Consider the following 22405-nt stretch of genomic DNA (forward strand, 5'->3'; position numbering starts at 1 on the left):
AAACTGGACATTGAATGTGATGTGAGTGACAAACCTTCTGAGCAAAATTCCTTAGCTGTCTCTTCCGAACCAAAACTGCAGAGACTGATTCGGCCCCCACAGAGACTTACATATAACAGTTTGGGACATAGTACACAGGAACCTGTGACCACAGCTCATCAGAGAGTCTGTTCCCATAATCCCTATGCCTCCTACTCCAGCGGTGACACCCCATCCCAAGTTAAGCATAAGGCTAATTACCTTTGGTGGAATGTACCTTTTGAATGCAAAAGTACTGTTCAGTTCTTGGGGGAACCCAAGATTTTCAAGTGGGGGGAGAATGTAGCTCCCACTGTATTTCATTGTAGAAGTAATAAACCTTAGTTTTTCATTACACCACAAGGTGGAGCTCTTTTCAGGAATATAAAAAACAATTCTGAAAGTGAAATAAAAGAATGGAATACTTGCTGAAGGGGGAAGACTGAAACAGGGAGCTGAAGGGAAAAAGGGCCTTGCAGTATGACTGGATTTCCTTTTGCAGTGCTTTGGGGCAGGGAAGTGAAGTGGCAGATTCTGTCTGTCTTTTGCTAAAATCCTGGATGATGGAATTTTGTGGAATCAGGAGAGAAGTCTGAAACCAGTAGTTGCATGCCTGGATATAATTCAGAAAGAAAAGAAGTTCCTTTGGGTCTTGTATAGAGAAGCCATAGATGATTACCAGAGTTCTGGCAGGTGGTTTGTCTACTTTTCTCATCAGAGGAACCACGGTGCCTGGTCACTAGGATATTCTCAATGGAGTGGTGAGAGGCTCTGGTCATCATTTTATATTTTTATAAGATTGTGGATCCCCCCTCCCCCCCACTAAATGCTTTGTGGATTATAAATAACTGGGATCCATATGAGCTCCAACTTGGGCCCAATCATGCTGGCAGCAAGACTGTAAGTAGTCACTGGCCAGTGAACAGGGTATAATAGAGTGTTTCACAATTTGTCTGTTTTAGAATTAATTAAGGGGGGTGAGGCTGTTAGTACTGCTCAATGACATTGCATTTTCTCATATCTGTATTGTTGTGTTATAACTCTTTTATTTGCTTAAAATTTTTTTCCTGTGTTTGTATTGTCACCAGAGTCAGGTAGGCAGGAACCCATATCTATTTCAGCTACACCTGTGGGTGCGCTACATACCAATAATAATAAATAAACTTGCAAGATGAATTTAGAGAATTAACCGAGAGCACAGGAATGTAAAGACTGTCACACAATACAGTTTTCAAGTAGAAAGAATATTGAACTTTGGTGGAAAAGGTTCCACGGCATGTTCATTCAATAGTATGCTGTACACAAAAGCCTGGTATTCTTACACTATTAACCACTGGTGGGCTACGACTTATATCCCAAGTGTACTTCATTTAGAGGGATTTACACATTAGAAAGTGAAAAGTAGCCCTTTTCTGGGCAATATGTTCTGAAATAAATCTGCAATACTTGATTTACTCATTGCAGGCACATCTTTGTGTGTGTGTGTGTGTGTGTGTGTGTGTGTGTGTGTGTGTGTGTGTGTGTGTGTGTGTGTGTGTGTGTGTGTGTGTGTGTGTATTTACACATTGATGTAAATGTGTCCGTGTATATGTGCAACATGCATACATACGTAGTATTTCCCTTTTAGCATGCAATCATACATATTCACAGAAAGATATCCTAATTAATAAAGAAAAATGAATAGCACTGCATTACTTAGGGGAAACAGAAAATATATTTATAGTATACTTTTTTTTTTAATTTTCAAGATAAGGATCACTCACTGGGTTTTAAAGTTATTTCTTTATTTTTGAAACAATATACAGTTTTTTCTGATTGTGTATGCATTATACATATTTTCCAGTGTGTAAACTTTATAGGCAGTAGTTTTACATTATAATATATTCTTTTATCTGTGTAATACTAAATTTATTTACAGAAAAAAAAAATTTGAGAAGCATTTCCATGATACCCTGATTCTATAAACAGAAGGCTCAGATTATTACGCTGTGTTGCAGCTTGGCCCATGACTATCTTCAACTGTCACTGCAGAATAAAGGAAAACAGGTTAAAATGTGGAGTCATTTATGATCTATCAATAAACAAATAAATAAATAAACAAATTAATAAATGAAACAGCCCCAATGAAATGAAGGGGAAACATAAATAATAACAAATACTGAACATAGCAAGTACAGTATGTAGCACTCATGTATGTAAAATATTTATATATACAAAGTTACACATATTTTTGAAATTACAACCACACTCTCAACCAAACACAGACCGACAGACAGACACACACAAATACACGCACACACGCACACACGCACACACACACACACACACACACACACACACACACACACACACACACACACACACACACACACACACACACACGCGCGCGTTTCCTTTAGCTTACAAAATGCCCACTTGCTTAAAAAGAGAAATTAGCACTCTATAAAGACTGGGGAGGAAATTGCTATTTTATCTATAGTTAGAGGTAAAAAGAAAAATCTTTTTTATGTTCTAAAAATAAATTCTACACATTTGTATTCATTAGGTGGGATTTAGAAATAAAAACTGTAAAAGCATACCATGTGCCTTGTGATACAGATCTACCAGACACCTTATCACTTAAAACAATCACCCTTGATAATGAATAGATATAATAGCTGCAGCTGAGGCCATTTGTTGTAAGCAACCAGCTAGTTATAACAAGTCAACAGCTGTCAGTGCAGAGGATCTTGCTGATCCAGTGTATGGTACACATAATATGTTCAAGGTCAGTCTTTCCCTTGTCAAACGATAATGTAATGAATGTCAAACACTGATCTCATTTTACAGGATTTCACCCATCTATTGCTCAATGCCTATCGTTTTTTTTTTTTTTTCTTTTTTTTTTCTTTTTTTATCTTTGTTAACCAGGAATATACAGCTATGAAAATTTGTTTTCGATGGAGACCTATGGAAAAATAAAATATATAAAGAGCTGTTCACTCTCTGTGGTCTCCTTCAGGCAACTTCCTGATCCCATCAAAAATAAATATGTGTTATGTAATAAAAGTTTGTTCCTTATCCTAGTATAAGACTCATGCCACAAATGAAGCATTTTTGTTTTGTCTAAGGCTGCACCTGTCACCATCCCTCACTATATAATAATGTCAATGTACATGTCCAAGACTACCCTTATGCAGTAACTACAAGTATATTACAAAATGTGGGGAAATCAAAAAGAAGCATAACAGACTTGTCTATGAGACACAAGCAGATGTCACAGTTATGTCTGATTACTAGTGGTTTGCTACTTTGAGTTTTTGTCCCAGAAGACAGAGGTTGTGGCTTTATCCGTTCCCAGAGTATACATATAAGCAGGGGTACTCTGCATTGGGAGAATAGGAAGATATACCCCCCACTGCAAAGTATCTTTGTTATTTTTCACTTGTGAATGTTGTCTTTATTTGAGTGCTATCACTGCTGTGACTGCCGTTATGTGTGGTGATCACATAAGTATGAACAGCTTGCCATGGAGACAAAAAAGAAACTCTTCTGGCCACTGACAGTCACAAACAGATAACTTCTTGTGCTTTCCACAGAAGAAAAAGAGTACTAACTGATAATATCAAATTCAATTGTTAGCACAAACAGACAAATAAATAAATAAATATAATTTGTTTCCTTGGGTTGCAGTCTGTGCATAAATTGCATCTTTCTGTCAGAGGCCCTGCAAAAAAAGCTCTATAAATGACTATAACATGCCACTGCTACACCTGAAACTCAACCGTTGCTAGTCCATTATAAAAAAAAAAAAAAAAAAAAAAAGGAATCATGCTTCAACCATATTCCTACACTATATTCTAAATGTAAAACAGACAGAGAGTTTGTTTCTGTCTTTCAGCTTTTCCCAGTTAGGGGTCGCCACAGCGGACCTATGGTCCGCTAATGTTTGGCAGTAGATTTTTACGTACTGGCTTGCCGGGCCTAACGCACAACCTTCAACGAAGGAACACCCATTCACACATGTCGACATGCAGAAGATGCTATAACTGAGCATCGAATGGTCAACATCTAACTGTGAGACGACAACGCTACCGCAGCACCATCACCGCAGAGAGTAAATTTTAAAAAAATATCAGGATCCCCATAATTAATACTGCAGATAGTAGCAAATCTGCAAGGCAAGTTATAATCACTTCAGTTATGTTTATATATTTACATTTTTTCCATTATCTACTTCTGTTCTATATAAAATAAATCAGTAAAATATAAGTGTATATACACACACACACACACACACACACACACACACACACACACACACACACACACACACACACACACACGTACTTTGATGATGATACTCAATTGCCTTAAGCTGCCATTTAGCTAACCACAACTTGAAGAAGCCATCTGTTTGAACCTGGTCCAGCAAAACTTACCATATGATGCAGTAGTGAGGGAGTGCCTAACTTGCCCCACCCACAGGACACAACAGTAAAGCCTATACTCAAGTTTTGCTAGTCTGGGACTTGATCAGTTGAGATTCGCTGAACTGCAGTCTGCTGAATTGCAGCTTGGCAAAGTAATGCATTTCATTTCTACATGGACAAAGTCAATGTTGCAGAAGCTATTTTTTATCTAACAAATGCCTTTTGTTTAGTTGATCACCCTGTAGCCTTCATAAATATAGGCTTCAGTCTCACAGCAGAAAGCTGTCTTAAAACCTTTCTTTCAAAGATAAACTTAAAAGTCAAAATTCAGATTTTCATATCTGCAATATTCACAGAGAGTAACTCAAGGCTTTATACTAGCTCCTCTAGTTTCCTTAGTATTTCTTATCCATCTTCCAAAAAACTTCTCCCATTATACAATACTACTTTATGTTGATGACTTCTCTCGTTATACAATACTACTATATGTTGATGAATTCTCCCATTATATAATACTACTATATGTTGATGAAATGTTTCTCTACATATTTAGTTATAACCTTAGAGCAATAAAATAACTACTTAAAATGTATCTTTCTGCTTTCACATCTTGTCTTCAAAACAACCATTAATTACTAACCACCTCCAAATAAAAGCAAATATTCTTGGCACATCACACAAACTTAAATCCACCTCTTCTACTAGACTTAAACAATACTGATAAAATAACTCTTCAAACTACCAACCCTTTGCTACTTAGGCATTTGGCTTGATCAAAAAATGAACTAGTTAAAACCAGCATAAGAAAAACTCTATTCTGGAACAAAACAAACTCATACTTTTCAGTCCCTAAAGGAAGAAATGCCACAGGAAAGGGTACACTCCTACCCCAATTTAAACACAGACTCACATTTTATATCTTCAGTCTCCAGAAAGAATCATTCTGCTTTACAAATAATGGTAAATAGTATTTATTTATTGCCCTTGTATCCCAAAGAGAAGTCCACTGTTCTGTTCTTTAGAAAGTGCAATTGCTTCACATTCAGCAACGATGTAACCTTCTCCAAGGTTTTTAACTTTACAACCTATGAATGATGGAACCATTTTCTTCTTTTGCCAACAAATTCTCTATAAGTGATAACAATGCTAACAATGTTCACTATCCTTCTCTGCCTAGTCCCTTTAGGCATAATTAAGCCATAAAACTCCACCAAAACACCCCAGCTTTACTGTAGTAGCATCCAAAATGTAAGGAATTAAACCTAACATCAAAAATCTTAGTATTTATTCTCAACTCAGTTCCTCAGTCATACAGCATATAACTAACTCTGTTAGTTGTAACAACATCTTCAACAATCACTCAACATAAGCACATCCCCGAGTATGAGCACTTTATATATATGTATATGGATTCACTTCATAACACTGAAACTTCATAATACTGAAAATGACAAAACTTCATAATCCTGAAGACCAAAATACTGAAAGCTCAAAATACTGAATACGCAAAATACTGAAACTCAAAATACTGAAAACACATATTATGCATAAACTCAGCTTAAACAACATAAATCATAGCAATTTCTACCAAATATATGCATGGGGGCAAGCCCCCCCTCCACCCCCCACACTCCCTGCTAATTATATATATCTACTCCAAGATTGCACTTAGCTACACCATGTGCAATCTTGGAGTTGATATATTTAATTAGCAAGGGGTGTGGGGGCCCCACATGGGTGGTGCAGGGGGCTTGCCCCCTGCATATATTTGGTAGAAATTGTTATGATTTATGTTGTTTAAACTGAGTTTACGCATAAAATGTGTTTTCAGTATTTTGAGTTTCAGTATTTTGAGTATTCAGTATTTTGAGCTTTCAGTATTTTGGTTTCAGTGTTTTGAGTTTCAGTATTTTGATATTTCAATGTTATGAAGTGAATCCATATGTATATATATATATATATATATATATATATATATATATATATATATATATATATATATATATATATACATATATATATATATATGTGTGTGTTCTTCTTCTCTGCTATATCACTCTACATCTTTGACTCCTTACTTGTCCCATCACTTTTACTAACTAAACTCACAAACATTCCATCTCTACTTTACTGTCCTGACCACATCACACCTATTTCCTTTATCCCTACCTCCTTTTGGAAAACTTTGTAATTGTCATATAATCTGATTTACAATCTGGAGCTGAAACTCAGAAAGCTGCTCCATTACTACAACTTTAATTCTTCTGGCTTGTACTTTATTTGTATCTATTCTGTTATCAAGATGGAAAAAGTCACTCTTTTAGCATGTGTTTTACTTTATTTGCTTTTAACCCAGGAGTGAGTTGGAAAAAAATCCACTGAGATTGATTCAAAAGTTTGGTAAACAAATTCAAATAAATAATTATATAATAATTATATACACATATAAACAGTGTAACAAAGAGAAGCAAATATAGTTGTGAGATATCGCGTTTATATCACGTTATCGAAAGATGAAAATAGTGAACTCTATTTCTTCAGCCCTAAAACATCTAAACATGAAAATATCAAACATTCAGAACAGCAATTTTTTTCCCATGGAAAAAATTTGCTGCTCCGAAACACATACACACAACTCAAGCACATCAAACAAACAGTAACGACACACATACACTTAAATTCCTACATCTAACGCTACACTAAACTACACTACTATCTACCCACTTACCTTAACCCAAACCCTAACCCTAAGGTCCGTCACTATTGCACACTCACCTAACCCGCACCCTAACCCTAACTCACTTAAACTGCCCCTAAACCCTAAAGTCTGTTACTATCGCACACACACCTAACCCGCACCCTAACCCTAACTCACTTAACCTACCCCTAATCCTAACGTACAAACAATCTCATACTTACCTGAACCCAACCCATAACTTTCCACTACAGCGCTAAGAATAGCAAAGCCACAGAAACGGCCAACCAAATTCTTTCCCAAGGATAGAATTTGCTGTTCTGCAGCTTTGCTATTCTTAGCGTTTGCTGAATAGTGTTCGATATCAGAACATTCTAAGTATTAATACTTCGATATTCTGATATAGACACGTGATATCTATATGCCAGTTCTTTTCTTATTTCACTGAAGTATTCATAATGTGATGGCAGCTATTAAATTAGAATTGCCATTTTCTGCATTGTTTTTTCAAAGGAATAATTTGTACTGAAATAAAACTTACCAGTATGAGAAGTCCTTGGCTTTCCATGCATTCAGAAAGTCGTTAATGCTAACAGTGATCTTTCCATCTGGCAGTTTCATATCATCAGACTTATCGTCATTGAAGTTTCCACAAGCACCACACAAACGATTTGCAAAGTCATCTCCCACAACCACTATAATTTCTCCTGTTGTGCTAATGGATACTTTAATATTTGAAGAGTACTTTATGACAGTCATGTTTTCTAACGATGTCAGTGATATGTCTTTACCAGCCTTTGCTGGAATCTGCACAGGACGCCCATTTACCTAAAAAAGAGAGAACATAATTGTCAATTTTGTCTACTGCCTTATGCAGAGTGGATATCTAAATATGTACCTAAATAACTATTTTATAGACTGGAATATATTGAAATCAAGTAAAGCATGCCATTGTTACTGTATAAAATGTATTTCAGCAATTTGTAATCAAAGTCATTCAGTTTTCCATAAAGGGTAGAATGCTGAACTATCGTCTCCACATTGAATTCCTATCCATGCTGCAACCATTCTTTTAAGACAGGAGCATCGTCCTCAAAAAGGGGATACCTCACCAGAATATTTCCAAGAGTGTTTGAAGCTGCATGGGTTTCTGCTTGTTGCATAGATGCTGTACCTCACCTAGAACTGGGTAATACCTCACCAGACCATTAGAAATACTAGCAAACACATTGGGAGTTTGTAAATTCTTAGTTTGAGCTGTATTTATGTTATGCAGAAAAGGTAAACAATCAGTAGGAAAAAAGTACAGGTTGCCCTTGTATTTGGGAGGGTTCAAAAACAGAGTTGTTACCTTTATAGCTCTGAGAAAGAAAGTCTTCTCTTTGCAAAAGCTGTTGAATAAGCAGTGTAGGATTCCTGGCATTTATATATATATATATATATATATATATATATATATATATATATATATATAAACAAACAATCCAAAGCAGCAGAGACAAAAACTGAATGACTTTGATTTGAAATTGCTGGAATACAAAAAACTTAAGCTTGAAAATTCTTATTTTGTTGAACGTATTAAAAATAAATAAGTAGCAAAACAACTGAGAATCTGATGATTTCTGGAAGGGCTGGAGAAAAATTCTCCCCTTCATCTCGACCTTCTGGCCCTATTTGACAAGCAAGGGTGTGAGTTGTGCAAATTGCTGGTTAAACATGATATTAAACTTATTGAAAAGTTATCTGTGGATTTTAATTTTCTGGATAACTTAATAAAGCAGGATATCCAATATGAGCAATATAAATTTAAACATGTAAGAATTTTCAACAGTATTGACCAGCAACTAGAACATTTGAAATCAATGAAACTGAGGAAAATTGACAGAGACAGGATTGACTATGGCAAAGGTACTGCATTCCCTAACCTCCCAACATCCCACCTGCTATCCCTTTATCTGATCCCATGGAATGTCTACGCTTGAGACATTCAGAAAGGATAAGGGAAAGAAACTGTGATGACCACAATTGACACCAACATGGTGACCAATGGAGCAACCAGGGTTTTTGGACATCCCCTAAGGAGGAACCAATGGCAATTGAGCAATTGTTTCCATCCCCAACAGTTGAACTAACCACAGTGGACATATCGAGGATGGAGGAACTAACAGAAGTGACTATTTCAACAAACATGGTCCCACCGCATACTTTTGAAATAATTCATAACCAGGAAGGAGACTTTAAAATTTATAATTTTTCCAACATCTCCTTTGATCAGAAACTTCCACATTTACTGTCAAAAGGACTTACATGTGTTCCATCTAAGAAAGCTACTGTGGCTAAAACTTTGTCAGATTTAAAAATGTATTTAAGAAAAGTAAACCTTAAACTTATTTTTGATGGTAGCAATATCCCTACTGATGATTTGTGTATTTCAAGTACATTCAACCCATGCCTGCATCTGGTATTGCAACTTTTCAAAAAGGTATGTGAATTAAATATCAGAAACCTGTTAAAAGAAAATAGGCATTGTGAATTCAACTTAATTAAGCACGAAAATGATTTATTGCATTTTTTGAAACAACAGAATGAAACCGTATAACGGGGTTGGGTTGAGCTTGTTATCATGGATGTGCATGAATACAACAATAAAATGCTTGAAATTTTAAACAGTGACACCTACAACTTGTTTCAACAGTCAGTTGAATGGAGCATATAGAAGCAATGGCATGCATATCAGGGACATGCTCATTGATAGATGCATATACTTAGATACTTTCAAATATTTTAACATGACCTCCCCACGCACACCAACTGTATTTGTGGTCCCCAAAATGCATAAAATATTGATAACCCTCCAATGTGTCCCATAGTGGATGGGTGCAATTCAATAACATTAGCCTGTGCTAAATACCTAGACAGCAAATTGAAATTCTTTTAACCAAAGAAACACACATTTTTTTCTTGGCATTTTTTTAGAGGTAATTAACAAAGTTGAATATGACCACAAAGATGTTTTTATTATGACAGACATAAAGGATCTCTATATACTCATCCCCAAGGATATGTATTGCATGGGTTACTGAATTCTTGTTCCAGAAAGGGATCTCCCAAGATGAGATTAATTTCTATGATGAGCTGTTTCACCTGGTTTGGGATAACAATTGCATTTTATTTGATGGAAATATTTTTACGGAAGAGTGGGGTAGCCATGTGGTCACCTCGCAGCTCTAGTTTTGCAAACCTAGTCATGGCCCATTGAGACTGTACATTTTTATTTGAAAATGATGTGAAACCATCCTTCCAGCTTTATGTGCACTACCTGGATGATATTTTTATCCTTTGGAAGAACAAGGTGGAGACTACCGAGTCCTTTATGGAATGCATCAATTCTACAAATAACTTTTTAAATTTTGCACATGAGTGTGCATCAGATAAGACAGACTTTCTGGATGTACTGTTGGAGAAAGACATTAGATCCAACAGATATACATCCAGTATTTACAGTAATAAGACCTACTCTGACACCTTTCTTCATTATACAAGCTTACACCCTCACCATCAAAAAAGGTCTGTAGAAAAAGGGGCAGCTCTTTAGGGCAACAAGGATGGTTGCTTTAGAATCACAGTTTGAAGAAGAGTGCAATAACTTGGTGGGAGTGTTTGACAGGAGAGGATATCCAAAACCTCTTCCTCAGGAATTAACAAGAGAAGAATGCAGTAAAACAGCAGCAGGACATTTCATAGGTTCATAGGTTCATACTAGGCTATCTGCCCTAGGGCATTTGTAAGCCTAGCCAGAGTGTGTATGGCTTTCACCACCCATTTTGAATTAATTTTGCTATGCCCTTTTTTGAGGTTAGTATGCTGTGCCTCTGTCTAACAGTGACACAGAAGTGATACCCGGGGTAAACCTACGATCTCCCATCCACTCATCAAGATTCCTCTTGAAGAGAGTCAATGAGGGACTCTGCCTAACCTGGACTGGGATTTTATTCCAGAGTGAAGGGAGCCTTATGAATCTGTCCCTCCAGCATGTCCTATTTATTTCAGTGCTGAGGTTCAAGTTCCTCGAGTGCGTAGCTCAATGGGATTTGGATTTTCTGAGGTGCAGCATGTCCATTAATTCCGGGTTGGACATGGCTTTATATGTCAGGCACAGATCGCCTCTGAGCAGGCGGTATGCCATTGAGTACAGCTGGAGTTTCTTTAACCGGGCAGCATACGGCATCTGTTTGAGCTCCTTGATCCTCTTGGTGAGATACTTTTGGGGTCTTTCCAGTTGCTGCAGGTGTCTGGTCAGGTACATCCCAAAAGGGGCATTGTATTCAATTATGGGCCTGATGAGGGATGAATAAAGAGGCACGATGACCTCCCCTGATCTAGATGTGAATCCCTTCCTGATTAGGTGGGCTATATAAAATGTTTTTCTAACCACTTTGGCCACGTGGTTGTCAAATGAGAGATTGCTATCAACTTGGGTCCCCAGGTCCCTAATTACTTCTTCTGTACTTAATGGATTACCACCTATGTGGTAATTTGTGGGCACTTTGTTTTTGCCAAAGGGGATGACTATACACTTTTTGACATTTAGCTTGAGGCCATGGCACTGGCACCAGTTGTCTGTTTCTATGAGGCCCTTTTGCAGGATGCTTGTGTCGGCTGGAGAGTCTATTATGGTGCCCCGTTTGCAGTCATCTGCGAACTTGGTCAGCCACAGTCCTTCCATGTTGGCCTGTACCTCAGAGAAATATATACCGAACAAGAGAGGTCCCAGGACTGAGCCTTGTGGGATGCCACTTGTAACTGGTTTGGAGTCTGACATGGCTCCAGCTATTCTAACCATGTGGGTTCTGTCCTTGAGCCAGTTTGCAACCCATCTAGTGATATAGGGGTTTATATTTAAGCTGGTGAGCTTATCTATAATGCCTCAGTGGGGTATTGTATCGAAGGCTTTTGCGAGGTCCAGGTAGGCTGTGTGGACCATCTTCCCCTTGTCAATGGCCTTGGTGACTGTTTCAAAGAAATCAACCAGGTTTAAGAGGCAGGATCTGCCCTTAACAAAGCTGAACTGGGTATGATCCAGTGTCTGTAGGTCCCCGATATCTTTATTTATAAGGTCCATGATGATCCTTTCCATAGCTTTGCAGACCAAGCTAGTGAGACTTATGGGGCGATAGTTTCCAGGATCCATTGAGGCACCACCTTTGTGGAGAGGGACCACTGTTGCTGTACGCCACTCTTTGGGTACATATCCTGTAGTTAGGCTGAGATTGAACAGTAGTTTTAGGTTTGGGTTTAGCTCTTCTTGGAGTTCATGTAGGAAGCAGCCCGGGACACCGTCTGGTCCCATTGATGCTGTGTTTCTTGCTTTGGAGAGGGCAGCTCTTACCTGAGCATCTGAGATGTCAGGGGGGCAGCACTCTGCTGGGATAGATATTAGCTCTTTTGGTGGGGAGGGGGGGGAAGAAGTTTGCTCTGAACCTGTCAGCTAGGATGTTGGCAATGTCTGTGGGTTCGGTGTATTTTTTGTCATTTTGGACTAATTCTGAGCATATCTGGGAATTCCCACCCAGGATCCTAACATAACTAAAGAAAGCCTTGAGATTATCCTTAGTGTCCTGTGCAATTTTTCTCTCGAAGCTGGCCTTAGACAATTTTATGAGTGCCCATAGTTTTTTGCTAATACTGATCAGAGATGCCTTCCCTTTTTGGGATTTTGCTCTATCATGTAGTAGCTTCCTCCTTCTATTGTATAGTTTGTTTATGGCTGGGGTCCACCAGACAGGACGTCTGCCTTTGGAGGATTGGGTCTTGGTTTTATTTGGGATTGCATGATCCATGCATTCCTGAAGGTGTTCATAGAATGCGTTTATAAAGGATTTTGTGGTCTGGGCTGTATTATCCACAGGCCCGGGGATTCAGACATATTTTAAATACTTCACTTGTATGACTTACATGTTAGACACAAACTTCTAGGCTGGATGGAACACAATATAACTTTAGCCCAACCACTAGTTTTATTACATGTCTTAGCAGTGATTCTAAAACACTTAAGTGGATTTTAAACAAAAAACTGGGTTATTATGTGTAATGACATTCTAGTTAACAACAAAGGAGGTGAAAGACCACTATAGTATACTGTAGGGGCTATAATTTTAAAACTACCCTGACAAATATGACAAGCAACAATACAGATCATAACAATCTTATCCCCACTATGAAAAAATGTGGGCATTGCCCATATTGTAATTATATTTTTAATGGCGACTCTTTTAACATCTGTGGTAAGGAGTATCGGATAAAGGGTAGATACAACTGTAGATACAACTGTGAGTACAAGGGAGTTTTATACGCAGGATTATGCCAGTCCTGCCCATGTTTTATATAGGCAAAGTGGAACATAGATTAAAGGACTGGATTTATTAACATAAATATGAAATAAAAAGAATACATTTGAATAATGCATTAGGAAAACATGTTCACATGTACCCTAACCAGCATTTCAAAAGAGAAGGTCAATGGATACTGGTTTTAGAAGAAAAATAAATATTTTGGCAGCTACTTTTGAATGCTTGCAACTGACCAGGCTTGACTGATTACTGCTCGATCAGTTGTATTTTAAAGCATAAAGCCTTAACCAGATAAAGCATTATTATTATTATTTCCATTTGGGTAAGTTTACATGTCAATATGTTCCATGAGAATATGTATTTTCAATAATTTTACTTTTACTCTTTTGGTTGTGTTATTCTTGATATATACTTTAATATATATTTTTAATAAGTTTATTTTTTCAGTGCATTTTAAAGCTTTTAGTGAATGAATAATCTCACATGTTTAGATTAGTGTGTTTATGCACTTTAAATTGCACTTTTTACCACACTTTGGCACTTTAAGAAATGTAAATGGGAGAGTTTAATGACATCATTCTTAGATCAGATAATCATCTGGGCGTTATTTAAAAAAAACTGCATTTTGTTTTTAAACTTATCTAAAGATGTTTATTACTATTATATGAATTAATGTGCTCATTTGTGGTAATTAAAGTTTTCACACAAATCTTGCAGCTTCTCCTTTTGGCAGCTAATGTAGCTTATGTTCTACAAGAGTTCATTTAACAAGAGATGGTTTTAACCAGCTTTGAAGAAAGAGTTTTGACTGATGCAACTGCTGCCAAAAACCCAGACAGATAACCAGCTAAGATATCCATGGCCCCAAGGATGCTTCAGTATTGATTTTTGAGGCCATTTGAGAAACAGAAGGTAATGAAGAGGTTGCTAAGTCAGGGTTATGTTTGCCTGTTAGGGGACAACCAGTAGATAATTACTTAACAGAGTTCTTAGACTTGTTACTTGAAGATGGTAGTTCTAGGACATTTGATATAGTTCTGGAATAAAACTTCAGATCCACACTGTCCATATTTGTCAGTGCTGAACCACCTTCCCCTGCCTGTCAAGGATGGCAGATTAAATTGCCCAGACATTACTTGGGCTCACTGTCTTGCCCTTATGGCCATGGATAGCTCTGCTAGGTCCACCTTTTCAGGGCCACACATTATAACACATATTCCATTGAACATCAAAGAGAATGCCATTTTGGAAGGTTTCATAAATATATTTGATCTAATTGACATGAAGAGCATTCAGGAAATCCTGGAGGATGACAACTGTAGGTCTAAAGACCTTGGTGCAGCTCTCAACACCATTGGTAGGAAGACTACACTTAAGACTATGAACAGGAAATGGGATGATGAGCACTGGATTTTTCAGCATCCTCATTGAGAAAGACCTGAGTCAAGCCCTCCGTCTCTTGGCTTACTATCTTTCTATTAGGAAAGCCCACCACATCCATGGGGTGTTGGCTTGGTCTTGTTATAACCAAAGGTTCAGGAAGTTAAGAGAGACAGACAAGACCCTTAAGTGGGAACAACATCACCCAGACATTTAGTACAGCATCATGCTGGATAATCTTAACTCCTTGAACAATGACTCCTTGGAAGAGAACCAGGTGAAGGTGACATTTTGTTAGGTCTTCAATAATGAGACATGTTTATGACCTGCATGCAGGTTTTGTCATCATTGTTCCTTTTGTAATAAAGGTCACCCTGCTGCTAGATGCTGGATGAAATTAAATCAACTCACTTCAAACCCAATCTCACCCTTAAGTGATAAAGGTTCTAACCAGAGACTGGATAACCCAGAAAGAGGCAGATACCTTTTTTGTGACCAAAGATGTAATCTTCCAATGGGTCCGTTAAATCCTAAGGACTTCTTATTACCCAATCAAAGTAGATAAACTTGCATATCTATTCTTAGATTATCCAGAAAAGAAGGTAGCTTCTTTTCTTTTTGAAGTTTTCTTTTTTTTTTAACCTCAGGTTTCATCATTGAATCATCAATGTCTCTGAATTCCAAAGTAAATAAGAAACTGATGCCCACAAGAGGCTTTTGAGTTGATAGAAACATAAATCTTAGCAGGGAGGATTATCTGCCCATTTTCACACCCTCCTTGGCCCACCTACATGTTATCTGCCTAGGCATGGTCCAAAAGTATAAGGAGGGATAATTTCATTTAGTCCATTATCTCTTTTACCCGGTTGGCCTGTCCGTCAATGATATTATTGACAAAAGGGAGTTGATGGTACACTACGCTTCACTAGATCAGAATACTAAGGCCATCAGAAAATTCTCAGACCCATGACTGTGCAAGTTACATATCCAGTCTACCTTCTGCCTGCTTCCTATTAGAGAAAGTGGCTGGCCCTTATTAGGGCTTTGTCTTAATATTTTTTTTCAACACAGCCATGCCCATGGGCTGTTTATTGGCTTGCACAGTTTTTGAAACCTTCAGTTTCACATGGCATTGGTGTTGGCACCAAAGGGCCCCAAGACAAACCTCTATTTATTACCTATCTGATTGCCTGCTGATAGGTGAACAGAGGGATGGAAATCAGGAGGTCATGTCTGTTTTCACTCAACTTTGCATTGAGCTTGGAATGCCCTTGGCTGATGATAAAATGGAGAGCCCTTCCAAGGTCATTACATTCCTGGGACTGTTGATTGATGTTCCAGTTTCTGCTTTCAGACTTCCCTCTGACAATTACATAACCTCAGATCCTCAGTTTGGAGATTCACAAAGTATGAATTGAGGGAGTCATGCAATTGTATGAGCTACTCAACTCTGGATGCAAATCTATTGCTCTTGGCACAACAAATCACAGGTCCTTAACAAACCTGATAAATGGAGGCAAAGCTTATCAGTGCATGGTAAAAATTACTGGGCAGATTAAGGAAGATCTGCATCTGTGAATACATTTTTAATCAAATACAATAGTATTACATTTTGGCAAAGTCCCTGGGTTTCTTCAGTTGAATTGCAGCTATTTACTGACACTACAGCTGCTATTGGCATGGGTGGTTATTTCCAAGGAAGGTGGTTTGAAGCAAAGTGGTCCTCATCATGGTCTGAGGACAGGAAGAAAGACACTGCCTTTTTTGGAAGGTTTCCTCTTTGGGTATCCACTTGGATTTGAAAAGGTCTTAACAAGAGGTTGTTAAAGTCTAATTAGGTTCAATCAATGATTAGGTTTCTAGTTTTTCTAAGTTTACAGGTTAATTTGAATTTTTCCTGTCACCATCTTCCAGGCAGGGACAATTGCATAGCTGACAGATTATCCCACTTTCAGTTTCCCAGATTCTACCAAATGGTTCCAGATATGGCTCCCTGTGGGATACTCATTCCTGCAGAAGTTTTGGCTAATTGGCAAGGTTTACCATGTATCTCTTATCCATGTCTTGGACTCCAAATACCAAAAGGATTTATTCATCATCATTGCCTCAGTCTTTTCAACCCTGCAGATACTGGCATCTTTCTTTTTTTCTAAAATTTATAGTTTATAGGTGTTCGTTGAAAAATAAACCCAGCACCTAGAGTATGCACCCAACAGCCCTAGGTTAGTTGGCTCATTGTTTGGACCTTCCCAACTTTTCCAACAACTGGCTCATTAATAGACTAGTACTAGGCTGGGATAATACCAGACAACATCACTTGCTGATGCAAATTGTTAAAGGCCTTTAGCATTCAGCTGATGTTTTTTAGTTCTTTGTTCTCTGGGCAACCTTGTGCCTTCTGTAGAAGGTTGGGCACTGGGCTGGCAACCCGACACCGTAAAACTCCACTGCCAATCATGAGCAGACAGGTGATCCACTGTGGTGACCCCTAACAGGGAAAAGTCAAAAGAAGAAGAAGTTCTCAGGGGCACCTTCTTTACTTGGCTATATGCTAGGGCCTGTAAAGCCAGTGAGCTAATGTCCTCTTTATGTTGAGATGATGTTTTGATTGACAAGGAGTATGAACTGATATGGCTAGGGAAGTCCAAAGCTGATTATTTCAACAAATGGCAGCGAATTTGGCTGTATAAGGCCAGCTGTTATGTATTCTGTCTAGTACATTGGGCCACTTCCCTGTATAGTTTGCTAATCCACATGCTGTCACATGGTTCTATTTTCTGTTTTAAGTCAGGTCACTCTGTTACTGTTACAGAAGTCAATGCCACCCTGAAGAAAGCCTTTGTACCCCAAGGCATGTCCGCACATGAGTACTCTTCTCATTCACATAGGCCAAACCTCTGAGTTTGCAGAAAGGGGTCACTCAACCAAAGTCTTAAAGGTGTTGGTGAGGAGGTTATCTGATACATTTTAATGCTCCATTAGACAGTAATTTTATTATCTTGTTACACAGGAGAATGTGCTGTGGATTTTGAGGCATTCCTTTATTCACAGAGCAGCCATGTGAGCATTGGTCTAACTAACAAGGCTCACTGTTTTTTTAGATTCAGAATATCTGAGCAGTCCACTACTTCAGCTTTTCAGGATTCACATGGTTTCAGCTGTGGGACATCTGGTGACAACCATCCTTCCAATCAAAATTGTCAACTGCCCTGATCATAGATCTTGGAGATAATGATTAAATATGGTTCCAAAGAAGACTTTGTAAGCTAAAATTTTATCTGACCTTCACAGGCTGTGCGGACTCCATCTAGACTTAGTTTTATTTTGGTCAGCTATCTCACCCAGATTTTAGTGGAGACGTGTACAAAGGGCAGCAGTGGAACTGTCTAGGTGCTTTGTTAACAGTCAGGTGACTTGGGCTGCATGACACATCGATTACTAAATTATAGAACACAGTGACTTGTCAAAGCTGGGCAAAGTTTTTTAAGAGATAGATGGAATTCACTTGAATGGCCTAGGGTTTGACTTCTTCAGTTTATAATTAACTTTGGCTGTTAAAGATTAATTTCAGTGAAATAGTTGATTGGGTTTACCATCAAAATTATATTTAATAGTGTTGGCTTAAGGCATCATGTCTGGGGGAACAGCAGCTTTAGGCATGCTGGTAGATGATCATCTTGTGTCTCAACCCCCCCCCCCCTGTATTCCTCCATTAAACTTCAGTGGCCTCTTGATGGTTACAGGTTGGAATGGCTGAGGAAACTTCATTCAAGGCAATTTAAGTGGGGACTGATAGTTATACCCAGATTTCTTGGTAATATGACATGTCCAAGGGGAGGGTGTGCACCTGAACTATAACTGGTAACTTGCAATGGGCCAAGTAATCCAAATTGGCTGGAGTAGTCATTTGATATTGTAGATACTTAATATTCAAGTTTATGTTGGTTGCTGAACACTTATTCTTTGGTTGGTTTCATACTAATACAATGGTCACAAAGGCAACTTTAGTGTCATTTCTGACTCAGCTCTAGTGGACAATCACCTTTTAATACTGGTAAGCTTTAGTCTATTATTGAAGTATAACAACAACCATTATGCGGCAATGACCAATGCATTTTTATAGTTATAAAAGCCACTGTACAGTTTGTTGTCACTCGCAAAATAAATATCCTGCATAGAGAAGTGCATAACAATTTTGGTTCATCAGAAAGACAGGTTGCTTTTACTCCTAATCTATGTGGCAGTGCTAAGTGTTTTATACCTTTTGTAACTGATAATACATAGAGCAGATACAGAGTTATGCGCCACAAAGAATTATATTTTGGTTTCTCCTGTCATAACAAAACTTGTTATGTATTTTTTACATGGACACTTTGAACACAAAACAAGCTGGTTATGAGTGGAGGCCCAGTAGTAATCCTCTACTATATGTTTTAAACCCTCCAGCTTATATAACACAGTTATGATCTCTACCATATCACAAACAGCAACTGTAGCACAAAGAAAAAAGTGATTAATTTCTTCTTTTTTTAATCAGCTTAATTTGAAATATCTAATGAGTTATATACAGATACTGTGGATAAAAAGTATAGTATTTTCTATACCAAATGGCAAAAATGCCATATATCCCTTTTTGGGGGGGTATAAATAACAGTGAAAAAAAGACTATAGTTAGTAAATACTTGCAGCAAGTTCATGAAATAACCGCGTCAAGATGTCTAACTAAATATACTAAAGAACTTGCTCTAACAGGTTGCTATACCACCTGTGTAAAAACTGGAATGTCATGGTTGAAAGTGTGAACAGTAGAATAGTTTCATCTTTATTTTTCTCAGTAGAAGATTATCAGTACAGGATTATCACCAGACACTTTTTTCTGTGTGAAAATGTCTGCTTAGAATGTTGTGTCCTAAGGAAAAAATATGGATAGTTATATATGTTATATATGTCTCTCCTGCAATTGTAGGGCAAAAAAATATATATTTATTTACTATCTTCTAACTACTTGAGATACAGCACACCACTGATTTCTACAGCTAAGTTGGTATGATTTGAATTAATAGGAAAAACTAAAGTGCAATGACATTGGGTTTTAAATGGACAATAAAGTAAAATCTAGTACTTACTTTATGCTGCCTGAGTATATAATTTGCCATGAAAAATCTTAGTTTATTGTGAAAAAAAAAGCGTCATGCTACAAACTTCAAGATGTGGAAACATATCACTGTCTATATGCCAGGAGTCTGGGGAATATGTGACAAACTTTAAAAATGCCATATCTTCAGGTTACAAAGCTACTTAGAAAGTTTGTTGAATATCTGTATTGAACAAAACTGACATTGCCCTTTCTCTATCATTGTACTAGCATGGAATTAGTATATATTAGAAAGGGGAGCTGTATTCCTACAACATGATGGTGTGCAGGAGGCATGCCTTCCGGTAGAAAAAAACTTTTGTTTTGGTTTGCAGAATGTGATAAGGATTTAAACCATTTTATGTTTTGTGCCTGGATTCCTTAACTAAGTGACTTAATAAATAATAAATGTCTGCACATATGTGTGTGTGTGTGTGTGTGTGTGTGTGTGTGTGTGTGTGTGTGTGTGTGTGTGTGTGTGTGTGTGTGTGTGTGTGTTTGGATTACTTAACTATGTGAGTTACTAATTCATAATGTATACAACATGGAAGAGAAAATATGAGAAACAAAATGTGAATTTAGGATAAACTGCAGAGGAAATATTAATCACTGTTTGTGACTAGTTAGTTATATTTTCATATATACATTTATATTCCCATAAATGAGTGACCTGTATGTTATTTAAGAGCATCATGTAAAATGCCATAGTGAGAAACAAAAAGCACAGTCTAAGTGTCCATGTCTAATCTACCAAATTGTAGATATTTCTAGTTGTCTAATAGTAATTATGAAGTTACTCAATAGTTCAATATGTAAATAGATAATCACAAACCAGCTTTTTATAGTAATTATAGCATAATATCAAATAAAATTGTAGATGGCATTGGAGGAAACTTTCATTGATACCAGCATTTTAAGCTAGAGAGATATTGAACGTCATTTATAATGTTAATTAGGCAGATAAGATTTTTTTCAAATTTCTATAAACATTTCAATAAACAGGCACTTGGAAAGAATTTTCTTGCCATCATATAAAAACTCAAATCTCTTGAACAAAAGTGTGCTGACACTCTATATTTAAGCTGTGCAATGTTCAAGATTTGAAAAGTTGTTGAAAGTTTAAAGAGATGTATTCTAGATTTCTCTGCATTAAAATATGTAACGGTATTGTTGTAAATTCTACATATGCAGTTACCTCTTTCACTTTAAAAAGACTGCTGAATATGTTAATGTTTTCACATTTTAATAGCATTTCCTGATTATAAATTATTTACATTAGTTTGGCTTTTCTTATTTACCATAATTTTTCAGAACTACGCAGGAATCTAAAAATGTATTAGGCTGGTGGAGGTGTGACATTCCTCAGCTAATAGATGTAAATGTGATAACAGTATTGACAGTAAGTAGTGAGACTGGCTGTAATGCTTTGCCTTCCTTGCTTTTGTAGTTTTGGAACTTTGACTTAGTTAACTCGCACTTTTAAAGGGCAGTCCAATCAAAAGCACATCCAATATTTCACAGTCGAATATTCCTAAAGAGATCAATAATTCTAATTTATCTGAATAAAACTAACATGGATATTAAAATCTTACCCAGATCTGTTTATCTCTGTTCATTGCAATGAAGACATCATCAAAGAAGACAAAGACTGTTGTTGCTAAGAGGACCTTCTCCTTGTTGCAAGGCTGGATGTCAGCAACGACTCTAAACCAAATAGGTGAGTCATCGTCACAAATTGAAGCAATTTCATACACTCCATTCGAAGATAGTTTTCCTGACATTTCATCAAAGGAAAGTAGTTGTCCGCCTTTCTTAAGAGAACAAGTTCCATCTTTTTGGAAGCACCCACGTACACCATTTTTTACCAGGCAGAACTGATCTTCTGTGCAGGATGTATCTTTACAAATAACACCACCAGTGGCATAACAGGTACAAGATTGTGAGCAATCAGGATAAACAACGGTTTCATCAGGCTAAAAAATAATAGGAGATATAAATAAATTGAAATAATATCAAATAGTCTATGTCTTTGTCTATTTTTCTTGTCTGGATGCTTCTGTATCACTTTCCACAGTCGCATCTATATGAATTGACACTGTGCTATGAAATGCGGCTGATGTGAGATTCTATTTGTGTACAAACAATGTATTGTACTTCACTTTTTGTAAAAAAATAGGATATCTATATTCTGAATGTTACTTGTAATTCTTATACATTTAAAGCATTAAACTAGTACAATCAAACTGGCCAATCAGGAAAGACAAAACAGACCCAGTTCTATTAAACTGACTAAAATAAACAAAAATGAATAAATAAGTCATAAAACTAAAACATCCTAACATAACTATCACTACACTGGTAAACTGACAAGATATTAAGTAGGAAAAAAACACAAAAAATACCCCAGAACTAGAAA

The 22405-nt window shown here is 37.2% G+C and overlaps 1 protein-coding gene across 1 annotated transcript in view; it reads right to left on the reverse strand.

Moving 5' to 3' along the window:
- Window positions 1–1781: 1781 nt before the first annotated feature.
- The window catches only part of LOC122809165 (IgGFc-binding protein-like), a 154205-nt gene continuing 133581 nt past the window's right edge, over window positions 1782–22405 (reverse strand). Inside the window, exons 19-21 of the mRNA XM_044080453.1 lie at window positions 21582–21962; window positions 7667–7953; window positions 1782–2043 (exon numbers count right to left, since the gene is read on the reverse strand). Coding sequence (XP_043936388.1) covers window positions 2034–2043; window positions 7667–7953; window positions 21582–21962 — 678 coding nt within the window. The 3' untranslated portion in view covers window positions 1782–2033. The remainder of the gene's footprint in view (window positions 2044–7666; window positions 7954–21581; window positions 21963–22405) is intronic.

Source organism: Protopterus annectens, chromosome 8.part0 (assembly GCF_019279795.1).
Source record: "Protopterus annectens isolate FY-2018-M chromosome 8.part0, PAN1.0, whole genome shotgun sequence".
Classification (NCBI taxonomy): Eukaryota; Metazoa; Chordata; order Ceratodontiformes; family Protopteridae; genus Protopterus; species Protopterus annectens.